The following is a 17108-nucleotide window of genomic DNA, read 5'->3' as shown; positions in this document are numbered from 1 at the left end:
GCAGTAAGGATGTCAGGATGGCCCCACTTCCCCCATACACACAATACGAGCTAGATGACATAACCTAATCCTCATAGGTCAGGTAGATACAATTATTATAATGCGCAGGAGGGTCAGAGCAGAAGGACCCTCTATAAGAGTTGTAGAAATGGTTAGTCTCCACCCCATGCATAGGTTGAGTGATGCTGCATGGCCCAAGGCCCCACATACCACATAGTTAGCATAGACCATCATAGTATATGGCTCAAGGGCTCCAGGTAAACAAAGACAGGCCCGACATTCCAAGGGCTTAGAAATTACCTTCCAGAAGCTGAGGGAAAAGGGCCAACTTTTCTCTGGACAAGAAAGAGTTAATTTTCTCCCCAGCACTTTCATCCACATGTACCTCTACCCTTCTGTCATACCAACTTCGGACCAAACTGGGTGTCTGAGCATTGCTGGAGAAAATCACTTGATTGTGCAGGTTGGGGTCACTTCAAACTCATGGTCTTCAATCTCAATCACCTCTTCAACGCCACCACAATTTTTACTTGTTTTTGCCAAATCTTCATGCTGTTCTCACCCCCCACCCCCTAACCCCTTCCCCCTTCAGTTTAAGCATACTTGGTCTAAGGTCATCAGGCTTGGTTTTCTTCAACTATAAATCCCATAGGATGAAAAATTATCCGTATCCAAGCCACTGTTACTTTTTTCACTTCAAAATTAGGAGACCAAGTGAAGTTCTTCCTATTTGAGGTCATAATTCCATAGATACTCTAGCCCTTTACCTTCTAATTTCTTTTAGGATCTTACTTCATCAGTCACCTCTTCCCCTAATGTTCTCTTTCTAACAGTTCCTTGCTGTCACACTATAGATACACTTAGGCTTCTGTGATCCTCTCCCTGCAGTGACATCTCCTTTGATACTTTGTATTCCTTTAACTTCTGAGCAATTTCTTTCTTCTACATCTTTTTCAAACTTTTCAAAAGAATAGCAGATAGTCACTGCCACCACTTTGTTTCCAAATATAGTTGTGAAATCAATTACCCTGATGTTACGTCTGACAAATGCCAAAATTATCTTACATTAAAAATAAATATATTTCCTGCAATTAGTTTTCTTAAAAAGCTTTTTATTCTACTTCTTCAGAGCTAGAATATTCTATTCTTAGTGGTTCTACTTCCTGATCTCCTTCATTCGCTCCTCAGTCCCCTGCAATCTTGATTTTGCCTACCACCCTTCACTAAAACTGATCCCATCAAGGTTACCCCTAAGTGCCAAATTCCATTGTCATTTCTTCAGTCTTTTTTGAAATGATTTCCTTGGCTTCTGTGTTGCTACACTCACCTGGGTCTGTTCATTCTCTCCCTATCTTCCCATTCCTACTCCTCAATGTGGCTGTCCCCCAGGCCTGCCCTGAGCCCTCTATGCTTTTATTCATTCACCTTGGATGATTCTATCCTCTTTGAAGGTTTTAGTTAACATTTATATGCCAATGACTCCCAAATTTATATCCCAGTCTTATCTATTGAGCTTTAGATACAAATGTATGTTGGCTAGAGGCACAATGAAATTGCTGCCCTTACTTGTCGAAGACTGAACACATCACCCTGATTCTAACTCTAAAAATATCACAATATCTCTAAATTAGAAGACCCCTAGCCATCTGGTCATCCAAGATAGAAACTTGGGAGTCACTCTTGGCTTCTCTTTGTGTCTTGTCTTCCTCCAAACTGTTTTCCACATTGCCGTCTGACCTCTTCCAACCCCTTTAACTACATCTCTCGCCTCTCTCCCAACCACATATTCTCTGCCTGTTACAATCTACTTATGAATTTATTGTGCTATTTCTTTTGTGGCTCCATGCCTTTTTAGAAATTTCTTTCGGAATGCCTTTTCCCACTTCTTTGCCTATTACATTTCTATTTATCTTTTGATTTTAGATTTTCATTCTGCCATCCTCTATCACATTATTTACTATTCTGAGCCTTGGGTCATCTCACAAGTATGCCTTATAGGGCTATAATTAAGTCACCGACACAAAGATGTTGAGATGGAGAGGGTGATAGAACACCAGAGCATCCTGCTAGAAACCTGCCTCCAGGTTAACATTGATCCTCTAACCAGTGATATTCAAGCACAGTTGTTCATCCACCAGTGAAACACCTAACTGCAATTTTATCCTTCTCAAATTTCATGTATTTACCCCAAAGGATAGAATATTTCTAAAATAAAACCATACTGTATTTTTCCCCTTCCACATCATGGGGCACTGATATTGCAAGTTACAGAAATATAATCCTTTTTTGGATGACTCTGAAAAAAGTAGTTGACTGTAATACCTGAAAAAGGAAAATAAAAAATGGCTTCAGGCATGTCTACCACCAGGGCTCAAGTGATGGCATCGGATTTCAATCTCTTGTTCACTTCTTGGCTCTTCCATTGCTCTGTCAAACTCTCCCCACAGGGTGGCAAGACGGCCAGTAACAACTGAGGCTGACCTCATCAACCCCTGCTGAAGAAAAGAATGCCCATTTACTTACAGCTCTGGCAAAAATTCAGGATTAGCTTAATTGCATTGATTTGTGTTCTATGATTTTTTTCATGACCTGATCGTTATAACCAAGATATATGACGTTATATCCTACGTTATAACCAAGTGTAGGAAGCACTGCTTGGCCAGGACTCAGTCTGGAGTGGGATTAGCTCCACCCAACCACATGGACAGAGGGTGTACCAAGGAGGCTCCCTCCTGGAAAACTGGTGCTATAACCAGAGGTGGAAAGCTGAACAACAGGCAAAAACAATGGACGTTCTCTCAACTGTGGAGATGAGTGATCTGCAGAAGTAGTTCTTCAGCGACACTCCAAGAATGGCATTAGTATCTAATTACGGCCCAAAGAATGGCTCCAAATAGATCATTTTGAAGTCAAATTACCATTTTGGACAGGCATCCCTAATATTTAATTAGTTTATAGCTAACCAGTGGCAATCTGTGGTGATTTAAACCAGGCTGCCCTATGTTCAAATCCTGGTTCAGCCCTTTCCTAGTTGTATGGTTTTAGGTAGGTGACTCAACTTTGCTGCGTGTCAGTTTCAAGAATAAGAATACCACCTTCGAAGAGTTGCTATGGGAATTAGTGATAGTAGCGTAGTACTTAGCATGTGATATGCCATCAATCAATGAAACATAATTATTAATTTAGCTTATTAAGTTACCTTGGAGTAACTTTCAACTGGTTATTCTATCCTGTTATTTCATCAGAAATTAACACTGTATAAAGAACATGATTCCTAAGCTATAAACTATGGAATTCAAGAAATACAATAATAATTAACATAATTTCTATTCAGAAGCCCCGTTCTCTTAGGGTAGAAAAAAATAATTTCAATCAATTTGGAAACCTCTCCCCCTACCATAATTTTCTGGAGCAGACCTAATTTCCAGGGGGCTTGAATACTTTTTAACTCCTCTGCTCCTTCAGCTTTTGTATACCAGAACTTCACTGTCTTAGCTGCATTGTTAGTACAGTTGTTAGTACCCACAGGTTGTTGCTAAGATTTGTCTCTTGCACATCCATTTGGCCCCTTCGGATCCAATGGCTTTTTTTAATATTCTTATGCCAGGGGCGCCTGGGTGGCTCAGTTGGTTAAGCGTCTGACTTCGGCTCAGGTCATGATCTCACAGTTCGTGGGTTTGAGCCCCGTGTCGGGCTCTGTGCTGACAGCTCAGAACCTGGACCCTGCTTCAGATTCTGTGTCTTCCTTTCTCTCTGCCCCTCCCCTGCTCACGCTCTGTCTCTCTCTGTCTCGAAAATAAATAAAAACAAAAAAAAAAATAAAAGAAAATTCTTATGCCAAACTTGGGGGGCAGGGGATAGGAGTCAGAGGGGATCATGGAAGTCTTTCTGTGGCATCTGGGTCACCCTCAGGCCAGGATTCTCCTTTATAAGGCTGTTTCTAACCTGGTTTGCCTAATGAATCATGCAGCTGTTTTCTGACGTGGAGTTAAGAGGAGAACAAGGCCCTTTGCTTTTAGGTTTCTTGGACCTACTTAGAGTCTTTCGATCCTTTCTAGCATTCAGAGCACTAAAAACAATCTTTAAGAATTCTGTTTAACTTGCAGGATCTAAATCCATTTAAGCCTTTACATCAGCAGTCGTATTTGGGAATTCTTCAGACCCTATGAAGAGTAATTAAAAACAGATTCATGCACGATCATTCACCAGAAGTCATCTTCCATCCAGATATTAAAAAAAAAAAACTCCAACCAGGCTATGAAACACATAGTACATACATATTATAATACATTGTGTACCTAAATAGGTCTTGTTCCACCAACAACTTCAGGAGGAAACCGGTGCTTAAGCAGAGCAAAGGTGCTGCATGGTGATGGCAGGAGCCAGAGAACAGATGACAAAGCTTCTAGACTATTGTTCCTGTCTGTAATGTTGAACTTTAATATTTTGACTATTGTAACTACTCTGAATAAGAAAAAGTTAATAATTATAGTTAAACATTTTTTCAACTTTATTCTTTATTCTATAAGTTCAGATCTATGATAGTAATATTTTGCTTGGGTCTTAGAACAAATATTTATTTTAAAACAGGCTATTCAGTCTTCAGCTCAAATGTTCTGGGCTCTTCTAAAATATTATCTCCTCAAAGGTTTTCTGGTAGAAATAGTAAAGAAACGAATGTTTTCCTTCACTAGTTGTCTTTACTACCAAAACTTCGAAGTCTTCGCTCTGTGATTAATATGGACATTTACACAATTTCTGGGTAAGCGTGACCCTTCTCTGCTGGCTTCTTTTTTTTTCTTCAATTTTTTTTTTTTAACGTTTATTTACTTTTGAGACAGAGAGACACAGAGCATGAATGGGGGAGGGTCAGAGAGAGAGGGAGACACAGAATCTGAAACAGGCTCCAGGCCCTGAGCTGTCAGCACAGAGCCCGACGCGGGGCTCGAACTCACAGACCGCGAGATCATGACCTGAGCTGAAGTCGGACGCTTAGCCGACTGAGCCACCCAGGCGCCCCTCTGCTGGCTTCTTTTGATGCTCCAGTTCCAGCCCTTGTCTTATTCCCGATTAAAACTTTGTCTGTTTTGGATCTTAAATTCCTCAAGCAAATGATAGGTAAATTTCCAAGACCCTCACACACATACTTGGCACTTGTGAGTTCTCAGGAAACGCAAGGTGACAATGACCACAAACCATAAGACAGAGACCCCCAACAGACTAGAAAATTAAGCAAGTTGTCCGTGTTATAATTACAATCTTTGCTAGTTTTCAGAAAGCATCCTCATATTTTTGGAAAATTCTTTGGTTCAAAGGCCCAAAAGAAGATTTAAGATGCGCCCGGCAACCAATGTGCACGCCTTATTTTTAAGTTTTATTAAAAAAAATTTTTTTTTAATGTTTATTTTTGACAGAAAGAGAGAGACAGAGCATGAGCCGGGGAGGGGCAGAGAGAGAGACACAGAATCCGAAGTAGGCTCCAGGCTCTGAGTTGTCACTAGAGAGCCCGACGCGAGGCTCGAACTCACAGACACCGAGATCATGACCCGAGCCAAAGTCGGACGCTCAACCGACTGAGCCACCCAGGCGCCCCAAGTTTTATTTTATTTTTTAAGTTGTACACTAAACATAGACCATATTATAGAAAATCTTACCAAATAAAAAAAAAAAAACCCGCACGCCACCGATCTGGACGCATTTAACTCACTCGGATGTATTCCTACCGGTGTTCTCCCGCGCTCTCACCACACGCTGGCAACCTTGACCCTCGCGCGCTGCCGGAACCGCAGCGCTCGGGGCGGCGCTACGGCGCATGGGTGCGCCGTCGCCATGGTAACCGCGGAAGCCAGGGGCTTGACGAGCGGTGAGTCGGGGTCCCGCTTGGAGGGCCGCGGTGGGCGCTCTGGGTGGGGGCCGGGGACGAATGGGCGTCTCTTCATACTGCAGCTGGGGCGGGAGCGGCAGGGGGAGCGGGCTTCGGCCGCGGCGTCCTCGGGGTTTGCCTCTCACTAGAGCTTTCCGTAGCGGCTCTCGCCCCGCGGACAGCCTCGGGGATCCCAGAGGGTCCCTCAGGGGTTCAGGCCGGAAGGCGAACTCGGGTGTCCAGAAGTGACTGGCGCCCGCCCCGCGGGACCTGCTGGGACGCGCGGTGTGGCTGCCACTGTTTCCTCTTCTTCAGGCCTTTCTTTGTTTAACCCCCGGGGCCCAGGGCTGCCCTTTGGTGTCTTCTTGAGCTGGGACTTAAAGTCCTCGAGGGACCACGTTTTTTGAAGAAAAAATTCAGTTAGCCTAAAGGGCCCTTAAGATCTATTCCTCTGTCATAACTTCAAGCTTATGTGCCTCTTTGCCCTTTGTTTATGCTTCTCCTTCCCTGGATTGCCCTTTTCTCCTCATTTTAAGACTCCTACTCTTCCATGATGAGGGGTCACGACTTCTGGGAAGCCTTTTCCGAACTCCCTGTCTCCGAGTATAATTTAGCTGTCCAGCCTCTTATTCTGAAAGCTCTGTTCCATTATATCCCTTATCTCACTCTGTCTTTGCTGGTTTACTTACTCATGGCTTCCTGGGAATGGCTTAGTTATTGGGTAGAGACCACGGCCTATGTGATTTTCTATTATTAGTACTTTGGCAGCTTGAAAAGAGTTCACACTTTATAGTTAAAAGGAAGAGTTATGGACTTGTTTCCCAACACTAATTAAGTAAAGCAGAGCAGGCGCTACTCTCATTGCACAAATAAGGAGAGGGAGTTCCGAAAAGTCACGTAATTAATAAATACCAAAATAAAGACTAAAAAGCACGTCCTTCTGACGCACAGAAGTGAGGCGGCCCTCACTCTTAAAAAATTACTGATCCCAGGGCGCTTGGGTGGCTCAGTCCGTTGAGTGTCTGACTCTTGGTTTCAGCTCAGGTCATGATACGGTTAGTGGGATGGAGCCTTGTGTAGGGCTCTGTGCTGACTGTACGGGGAATCCCTGTGCTTGGGATTCTCTCTCTCCCTCTCTGCCCCTCCCCTGCATTCTCTATCTCTCAAAATAAGTAAGTACACTTAAAAAAAATTAATGATCCCAAAGAGCTTTCTTTTATGTGGGTTATACACAGCCATACAGTAAGCATTAAAAATATAGTAAGAATTAGAAATTAAAACGGAGAATTAAGAACATGTTTATTAAATTCTTTTAACAATAAAAAACATAAACCCATTATATGTTAGACGTAAATTACATATTTCTCATGGAAAATAAATATTTTCTAAAACAAAAATTTTAGTAAGGAAGTTGAGTTAAATAGAATATAGATACAAAGAAGAAAGGAAAAGCTATATTATTATGATCATGCCATTAGTACCTACATTCACAATAAAAATGCTGTAAAATAGTCTAAAAATTCAATGTTATAAGAAGAAAAAAATCATAAAAAATAGAACTCTTTGCTCTGTCTTCAAAATCAGTACGATGGACATAATCATCAGTAGACCATCGAACGTATCACAGGAGAGTTTACTTTTATTCTCCTGATTAGATGTTGTCTTTCAAAAGGTAGGCTTAAGGATAAATGCCCTGGAAGACTTCACTTTGTCCTTTTATTTCAGAAAGGCTGACTGCAGTTTAGTCTAGATTTATACTAGAATAGTCTTGAGGCTTTGACTATAAACCAGAATGGCTTAAGTCCTAGGTATGTCCAATCCACTGGTTCTCAAAGTATGGTCTGAGGATTCCCTGGGGATCCTTAAGACGTTTTTCAGGGAGTTTGCCAGTAAAGCTATCTTCATATGAACTCTTACACATTATTTGCCTTTGTACTCTTGTTCTCTCACATGTTACAGTGGTTTTCTGGAGGCTACATCACCTGTGATATCACAACATCACATGTCATGGCAGTGAATGCGGGAGCAGATATGTGGACCCGTGGCTTTTCTATTAAGCCAGACATTAAAGAGATTTGCAAAAATATAAAATAATGCCACTCTTCTCATCAACTTTTCCTTGTAAAATATAGTTATTTTCCATCAGCTATGTTTTGTATGTTAACGTGTAATTGTTTTAAGATGAACTAATAAACATTTTAAAGATTTAAGTTTCAATTTCTAATATGCTAAATACTTTTTTCTAATATGGTAAATATTGGTAGATATAACCCACATAAAAATTTGGGGAGTTCTTCAGTTTTAAGAGTGTAAAGAGCGTTGATATCAAGAAATTTGAGAACTGTTGCCATAATCATGTTAATTGTGGGCTGATTTGGAAATAAGCTCCGTTCAAGGGTTTATCAAGGGGAGCTTTGAGTATTCTGGCCTGAATCATATTTCTAGATTTGATCTAGTTTATTTACAAATCTCTGAATTAACTTGGGACCAGACTGATCTCTAGATGCAGAATAATCTGTCTGTAATTGAGTGTTTGTTGGTGGTAGAGGAGAAAACCATTTCCTCACACCCTACATAGGACAAATGTGTATTAATGAAAAAGAAGAAATAATAGCATTACCATCTTTGTTTTTGCTTCGTGAATGCTTTTGCTGGAGGAATGATAATATAATGATGATGATAAGTTTTGCTGAGTGCTCACCATGTGCTTGGCATATGCATCTAATTCCCAGAATAATCATATAAACCAGGTCTAGTGTTATTCCTACAAGAGGTTAGGTAAATCACCCAGTGTTATGCAGCTAATAAATTGCAGGACGGGATTGTGAACTCAAGTCTTTCTGACTCCAAAACCCATGGCTTGGCTGTGAAGGAAAGCAATGAGAATTGCAAGCTTGATGTTAAGAGTTATTGCACACACACGTCAAGAATTGTGGAAAGTCTAAAAGTGATAACAAGGGGCGCCTGGGTGGCTCAGTCGGTTAAGTGTCTGACTTTGGCTCAGGTCATGATCTCATGGTTCGTGGGTTCGAGTCCCGTGTTGGGCTCTGTGCTGACAGCTCAGAGCCTGGAGCCCACCTCAGATTCTGTGCCTCCCTCTCTCTCTGCCCCTCCTCCACTTGTGCTCGCTCTCTCTCTCTCTCTCTCTCTCTCTCAAGAATAAATGAATATTTAAAAAAAAATAAAATGAATAAAAAAATTAAAAAATGACACAAGAGAAATGTAAGGATTGATTCTTGTACCCACCCAGTTTACAACCTAATTAAGTAGATGTCTTCTATACTTGAAACAAATAGAAAATAATATAATACCATATTTGGTAAGTTGTAGGGTACAGACTATATATAATGGCCTTTAAAGATCAGAGGAGACAGAGACCCATGTGCATTCTAGAGAGGAGTCAAAGAAAGTTTTAGGAAGAAAGTAGGTTTATAGCTTGGCCTAAATAGGATTTGGCTAGTAGGAATGGAGGAGAAAAAAAACAGTATTCTAGGCCTAGTAACAGGAATACATATGAGCTATAAATAGGATTTTCTCAGTATCTTCAAGGTCTCATAGGGCCCCTACTAGGCCAGTGAGGAAAGGCATTCTAAACACATTTTGCCTCTGTTCTCTAAGGTTTGAATACGGGTATCTATAGCAGATATGTTCCAGAAGATCACAGTGTTATTAATAGGATGACAAAACAACTAATTGTGTAAGAGGAATTGATTCCTTTGAGAGTAAAAGAAGACGCAATTGAAAATTACAGCAGGGGAACAGATGTAACTGGAACTGCTCTAGGTACATTGAAGCATATGTCACCCAAGCTATTAACCACAAACACATGCTGTCTAACTTCTGTTAAATTCTCTCTTGTTGATTTCCTGTTATAGTTCCGCAGAGGTTATTCAAAACTAATGTTTTTTCACAGTGTGGTTTGTGCCCCATTAGTGGGTCATGAAATCAATTTGGTGGGTGACACCCAGCCTTAAAAAATATAATGGAAATAAAAACATCAGTATATTACATGTAGTAAGAATAAATAGTATTTTGGTTAATAACATACATGCAAGTATACCCCATAATGCAATGTTCCCAGGACAAAGTATCCATTACTACTGAACAATAAGTTATTTGGTTACCCTATTAATAGAAATTATATATATATTTACATATGGAAAATTGAAACGAGATATAAACATATATATATATATATATATAAAATACAAATAAAAATTATATGTACTAGGAACGCCTGAGTGGCTCAGGTTAAGCATCTGACTTCGGCTCAGGTCATGATCTCCCAGTTTGTGAGTTTGAGCCCCAAGTTGGGCTCTGTGCTGACAGCTCAGAGCCTGGAGCCTGCTTTGGATTCTGTGTCTTCCTCTCTCTCTACCCCTCTCCTGCTCTCTCTCTCTTCTCTCTCTCTCTCTCAAAAATAAATAAACATTAAAACAATTTTTTAAAAAAATTATATATACTATATACAATATAACATATTAAATAATATATATGTATTTGGACAGGACACCTACCTCCTGGTCTAAGTTAGCTGTGCAAGCTAATGGCTGTGTGCATGCTTGCAATCCAGTGAGAAGGAATTACACTTTCCTAGAAGTTTCATACTATATCACTACTTACATCTTATGTGTACTTTTTGGACATATGGCCACACCATGTTGCAAGGGAGACTGGGAAATAGTTGTATTCCAATATAAATATTGTTTTTTTTTAATGTGTGATTAAAAGAATAAAGAACAGGGCTCTATTCCTAAAGAAGGGGAGATCAGATTTGGGAGAAGACAGCTGTGTCCGAGTAATGTATCAGGGGCCCATATGATAACGAGGAGCCTAGAAATGAGCAGGAACCAAGGCAGCTCTGGAGGGGCAGACTGCAAGAACCAAAGCAGGTACCCAGGAGGAAGTTTGATCAGTACACTCTTGTTGTCACTGTGTCGAATGACTGGCCTCATGTTCATATGTCCCATGTTCATATGTCCCAGAATCAAGATCCTGGTCACTTACATGTGAAAGCTAAAAAAACTGAACTCACAGAGAATAGATGGGTGGTTGCCAAAGGTGGAGTTAGGGGTCGGTGAAATGGGTAAAGGGGGTCAAAAGGTAAAAACTTACAGTTATAAGATGCGTATGTTCTGGGAATGTTCTGTACAGCACAGTGACTATAGCTAACAATACTGTATTGAATTCAATACAATACTGCATTGTATTTGAAAGTTGCTAAGAGATTAAATCTTAAAAGTTTGCATCACGAGAAAAAAGTTGTGTAATTCGGTCAGGTGATAGATGTTAACTTATTTTATAATCATTTTGTATTCATTTTATGATATATACACAGATCAGATTATTATGTTGTATACCTTAAACTAATACAATGTTATATGTCAGTAAAAAAATGCAGCGATCAAAAAAACAACACTAAAAGAAGTGTCACGATCCTGGGACTGAGCAGCTGATTGGTCGAGCCTAATTTGTGTTCTTGCCTCCAAGCTTGTGCTGCGATGGAGAGGAGGAGGGTCTTGTATCTGGCCTTCATGGTGGGACGTTAGCCTTATCTTCCACTAGAATCCTCTCAATTGGGGTTATCTAAGAATATATGTGTGTGTGTGTGTGTGTGTGTGTGTGTGTGTGTGTGTGTGTGTGTGTGTGTTGGGGGTGGAGAGTTAGCTGATGAACCATTTCCACCTTTAAATTTCTTGTTATGTGAGAGAATAATCTTTTACTTTTAGAAGTTGATCTTACTATTTTTCTGTTATTTGTAATCAAAGAATTCCTAACTTCAACAGCCTACAAGTATATACATTTAGTGAAGGTAGAGATTAGTGTAGGGCTATGTGAGATAGAGATGTTATTCTGCCTCAGTAGATTTCCCTTCCTTCTGACTTCTGAATGACCAAATCTTTCCCATTCTCTATGGCCCAGCTTAAATGCCATATTCTTTACTAAATATATGAAGCCATTTATCCCATTTCCTGTGTCTTCCCCCTATCCTCCCACCATAAACATGATCCTGAATCTTGTGTTGAATTTTGCTTTTCTTCTTTTTTAAAAAAAATTTTTTTAATGTTTATTTCTGAAAGGGAGAGAGAGAGAGAGACAGAGTGCGAGTGGGGGAGGGGCAGAGAGAGAGGGAGACACAGAATTTGAAGCAGGCTCCAGGCTCTGAGCTGTCAGCACAGAGCCTGACGCAGGGCTTGAACCCATGAACTGCAAGATCATGACCTGAGCTGAAGTCGGACACTTGATTGACTGAGCCACCCAGGTGCCCCTTGCTTTTCTTCTTTTTTAAAAACTAGTGTTACTGAGTCTATTCACATTCCTAAAAAGTCCACTTTAATTTTAATTGCTTTGAACTTTACAAAAATAGATCTTGATACATATAGTCTTTTGGATTTACTTTTTCCTACTAATATTGTATTGCTAAGATTCACTCATATCGTTGTGTGCTTCAACTATTTATTTTTGTGTGACAAATTACCCCCAGACTTGGTAGCTTAAAACAGCACACGTTCTTTATCTCCCAGTTTCTCTGACTCATGAATCAGGGCACAACTTAGCTAAATCTTTTACTTTGGTGTCTCTCATGAGGCTACAGTCAAGGTGTTACATGGGACCACAGTTATCTCAAAGTTCACCTGGGGCAGATCCACTTCCAAACTCTATCAATGATTGTTGTCAGAGTTAAGTTCCTCATGGGCTAATGGATTCAGGACTTCCATTCCTTACTGGCTGTTGGCCAGAGGTTGCCCTCTGTTCCTTGAAAGGTGGCCCTGCCCATCATACTATGTGAGAAGAGCCAGGGAGAGAATACCAACAAGACCTAAGTCACAGTCTGTTATAACTAAATTATGGAAATAACATCCCATCACTGTTGGTGTATTCTCATTAGAAGAGAGTTGCTATATCCAGCCTGCATTCAAAGGGAGGGAATTACACAAGGGTATGAATACCAGGAGGCAGGGTGAGGGTCATTGGGAGCTGTGTTATAAGCTGACCACATGGTATCACCCTAATTTATTCATTTAACTACTATATATTATTTTGTGTGAATATGCCACAGTTTATGCTCCTGTTCGTGGGCTTTGTTTTTTTTCCTGCCTGGGATTTTTGTTGTTTTGAACAGTGATGCTACAAGCATTCTTTTTTTTTTTTTTTAATATTTTTAAAAAATGTTTATTTATTTATTTGGAGAGAGAGGGGGAGAGAGAGAGCGCTAGCAGGGGAGGGGCAGAGAGAGAGGGAGAGAGAATCCTAAGCAGGCTTCATACTGTTAGCATGGAGCCGGACTTGGGGCTCAGTCTCCTGAACTGCGAGATCATGACCTGAGCCAAAATCAGGAGTATGATGCCTAACCAACTGAGCCACCCAGGTGCCCCTACAAACATTCTTATACATATGAAGGGGACTTATACATATGAAGGCTACTGTTCTCTGAATCATTACCAATTTAATATGTGTTCTGCCAGAGGGAACACTAAGAATTCTGTGATTAATTGTACCTGGAATTAATCTCATCCCTTCTGAACTACCATAGCATACTTCATGTCTTATGATACTTAACACTTGTTACCTTTTATCACACTTATTTTGTGCATGTGATATTTTCTCCTTTGACATAGTCACTGAGGCCAGGAAATAAATTTGATTCTTCTTTGTAATTTACTTAGTGCCTACATAGCACGTAGTATATTAGTAAGCTTTCAGTAAGCATTACTGAGTGAATAATTCTGTCAGTGTCAGTACCTAACGTTTAAAGTTTTAATCTGGCTCCAATAATCCCACTATATTTCTCACTTTTCCCCAACATGGACCCTTGTTTAGGCAGGTGAGTCTCTTTAACATTCTTTTCAATTTCTCTTTCAATCTTTTCCTAATGAATCTAGCCCACATTGATCTGTTTCTTCTTCTGTTCCTGTTGAATTTACTGTTATAATTATTTTCAGCCAGTTAAGTATTTTCATCCTATCTGTATTATCAGCTGACTAATGGAATAAACAAATACTGATTTGTTTGAGAGATTTCTATTACTTTTTTTTTTTTTTTTTGGCCTCAGGTAATTTTGGAGTTAATGGAGCCAGACGGACCTCCAGAGTCAGAGAGTTCAGAAAGATCAATATTTTCCTCACAGCAAGAAGAAGAAGATGATGAAGAAGAAGAAGGTGATGATGAAGGAGAATCGAAAGAACCAGAAGAAACAGGCACCCTTAATCCTGTCTTACAACCTGCCCTCACAGGGGATGTAGAAGGTTTGCAGAAGATTTTTGAGGATCCTGAGAACCCTCATCATGAACAGGCCATGCAGCTACTCTTGGAAGAAGACATCATTGGGAGAAATTTGTTGTATGCAGCTTGCATGGCTGGGCAAAGTGATGTGATTAGAGCTTTGGCAAAATATGGTGTGAATCTGAACGAAAAAACCACCAGAGGTATTTTGTCTTTTTTCTCTCATCAGTATTACTTATGACTACCTAAAGATGCTATGTACTATATTTAAAGTTGGATGAATTTGCTATGCCTGCTTATATTTTACATATATTATATACATATGCATATATATGAAAATGTGGGTATCTGTGTACATGACGATATAGCTCAGTAGATAAGTACGTAGACTTCACTCGTGATTAGCAGTGTGACTTGGGCAAGTTACCTAATGTTTTGGTGCTTCTGTTTCTTCATCTGCAAAATGGGGATAATGATTGTATTTTCCTTGTAGGATGCTGTGTGGATTAAAAAAGACAGTAAATATAAATATCTTATCACTGTAATTGGCACATGCTAAGTTGATATATAATAAGTGCTTAATAATAATATTATCACTCCTTTGAAGATTTTTTAGTTTTGTAGTCATGATCTAATTATCTCTTTTTATTCAGTCACCTTTTTTTTTTTCAGGTTGCAAATATGGTCATTGAAGAAAATTAAAAATAACAATGACTTCCAGAAAATACGGAATATACATTTAAAAACATTTTAAAATATTTTTTAATGTTTATTTATTTTGAGAGAGAGAGAAACAGAGAGAGACAGAGTATCAACAGGAGAGGGGCAGAGAGAGGGAGTCACAGAATCTGAAGCAGGCTCCAGGCTCTGAACTGTCAGCACAGAGCCTGATGAGGGGCTCAAATTCATGAACTGCAAGGTCATGACCTGAGCTGAAGTCGGATGCTTAACCAACTGAGCCACCCAGGTGCCCCCGCCAAGAATTTTTCTTAAGTATTTATTTATTTTTGAGAGAGAGACAGAGAGTGAGAGGAGGAGGGACAGAGAGAGAGGGAGACACAGAATCCGAAGCAGGCTCCAGGCTTTGAGCTGTCAGCCCAGAGCCTGAGGCGGGGCTTGAACTCACAAACCTTGAGATCATGACCTGAGCCAAAGTCGGATGCTTAACTGACTGAGCCACCCAGGCGCCCCAGGAATATGTATTTTCTTAATGCTCCCATGGAACATTTTAAAAAATTGATCACAATTAAGTCCATAAAGGAAGTCTCAACAAATATCAAAGAATCTAGAGCATGTGTGTTTGTTCTCTAAACATAATTAAATAAGATTAGAAAGTAGTAATGAAAAGAGAACTGAAAATCCCCTATAATTTGGAAAACAGAAGCACTCTTTAAATTATATGTTGGTCGTAGAAGTTACACTAGAAATTATGAAATATTTAGGTGACAAGAGGATCAGTCCATGTCAGAGCCTGTGGAATAAAACTAAAATTTAAATTTTAGCTTAATACATATAATAGAATATAAGAAACATTGAAAATCATAAGCAAGGCATTTAACTCAAGGAGTTAGAAAAAAAGAACAACTTTCTTCCAAAGAAAGTAGAAGAAGAGTAGGAAAAAAGTAGAAGTAATGATATTGAAAATAAAGAAACAATAGAGAGGATCAACAAAACCAAAATCTGCTTGGGAATGCAAACTGGTGCAGCCACTCTGGAAAACAGTATGGAGGTTCCTCAAAAAATTAAAAATAGAACTACCCTATGACCCACCAATTGCACTACTAGGTATTTATCCAAGGGATACAGGTGTGCTGTTTCAAAGGGACACATGTACCCCAATGTTTATAGCAGTACTATCAGCAATAGCTAAAGTATGGAAAGAGCCCAAATGTCCACTGACTGATCAATGGATAAAGAAGATTGTATATATGTATATATACAATGGAGTATTACTTGGCAATCAAAAAGAATGAAATCTTGCCATTTGCAACTACATGGATGGAACTAGAGAGTATTATGCTAAGTGAAATTACTCAGAGAAAGACAAATATCATATGACTTCACTCATATGAGGACTTTAAGACACAAAACAGATGAACATAAGGGAAGGGAAGCAAAAATAATATGACAACAAGGAGGGGGACAAAACATAAGAAGAGACTCTTAAATATAGAGAACAAACAGAGGGTTGTTGGAAGGGTTGTGGGAGGGGGGATGGGCTAAATGGGCAAGGGGCTTAAGGAATCTACTCCTGAAATCATTATTGCACCATGTGCTAACTAACTTGGATGTAAATTATAAAAAATAAATAAACTGTAGAAAGTAAACAACAGCAACAACAAAAATCCCAAATCTGCTTTCAACAGAGTTGAAAAACCTTTGATAATATTGGGTGATTTTTGATATTTGATAATATCAGAGAGATCGAGAGCATAAATAATATTTGGAATTTTTAAAAATAGAGCATTCACAAAGGAAAAGCTAAGACTTCAAAAATCATTAGAAAATATTATAAATAACTATAACAATACATTTGGAAACTTGGATGAAATAGACAATTTTCTTACAAAGTGTAAATTACCAAAATTAATTCAAGAAAAAAAATAGAAATCTTGACTAGATCAATGGTTATTTTGAAAAAAAAATGAGTAAGTAATAAAAATAGGCCTCCTTTCTCCACCCCCACCTTACTCTAGGCTCAGATATTTTAAAAGGTAAGGTTTATTGCACTTTTAGGGAATAGGTAATCTCTAGCTTATACAATGTTCAGAGAATATAAAGAGTTGGAAAACTGCTTAATTTATTTTATGAGAGATAGAACTTTTATAGCAAAACTAGTTAAGGAGAGTAGTAGAAAGAATAACTATAGGCCAATTTCATTTAATAACAAAGATTCAAACATCGTAAAATATTAACAAATTGAATCTAAGATTGTGTATTACAAAATGTATTGTACTAGGTTGGATTTATCCCATTAATGCAAGGTTGATTTTAACATTAGACAAAATATTAGTGTAATTCA

The 17108-nt window shown here is 39.2% G+C and overlaps 1 protein-coding gene and 1 long non-coding RNA gene across 4 annotated transcripts in view; one reads left to right on the top strand and one right to left on the bottom strand.

Moving 5' to 3' along the window:
- The window catches only part of LOC122235919, a 31090-nt gene extending 25294 nt beyond the window's left edge, over positions 1–5796 (bottom strand). Inside the window, exons 1-2 of one of the 2 annotated variants that reach the window (XR_006214038.1) lie at positions 5708–5796; positions 2323–2495 (exon numbers count right to left, since the gene is read on the bottom strand). This is a non-coding gene — a long non-coding RNA (uncharacterized LOC122235919). The remainder of the gene's footprint in view (positions 1–2322; positions 2496–5707) is intronic. The other variant, XR_006214039.1, reaches the window with a different exon arrangement.
- Positions 5797–5807: 11 nt separating this feature from the next.
- Positions 5808–17108, top strand: part of ANKRD45 (ankyrin repeat domain 45) — a 48019-nt gene continuing 36718 nt past the window's right edge. For both annotated transcript variants that reach the window (XM_042976512.1, XM_042976511.1), the window contains exons 1-2: positions 5808–5863; positions 13917–14289. In XM_042976512.1, coding sequence (XP_042832446.1) covers positions 13932–14289 — 358 coding nt within the window. In that variant the 5' untranslated portion in view covers positions 5808–5863; positions 13917–13931. The remainder of the gene's footprint in view (positions 5864–13916; positions 14290–17108) is intronic.

Source organism: Panthera tigris, chromosome F3, assembly GCF_018350195.1.
Source record: "Panthera tigris isolate Pti1 chromosome F3, P.tigris_Pti1_mat1.1, whole genome shotgun sequence".
In the NCBI taxonomy this organism is placed as follows: Eukaryota; Metazoa; Chordata; class Mammalia; order Carnivora; family Felidae; genus Panthera; species Panthera tigris.
This window is presented reverse-complemented; position numbering and strand designations above follow the sequence as displayed.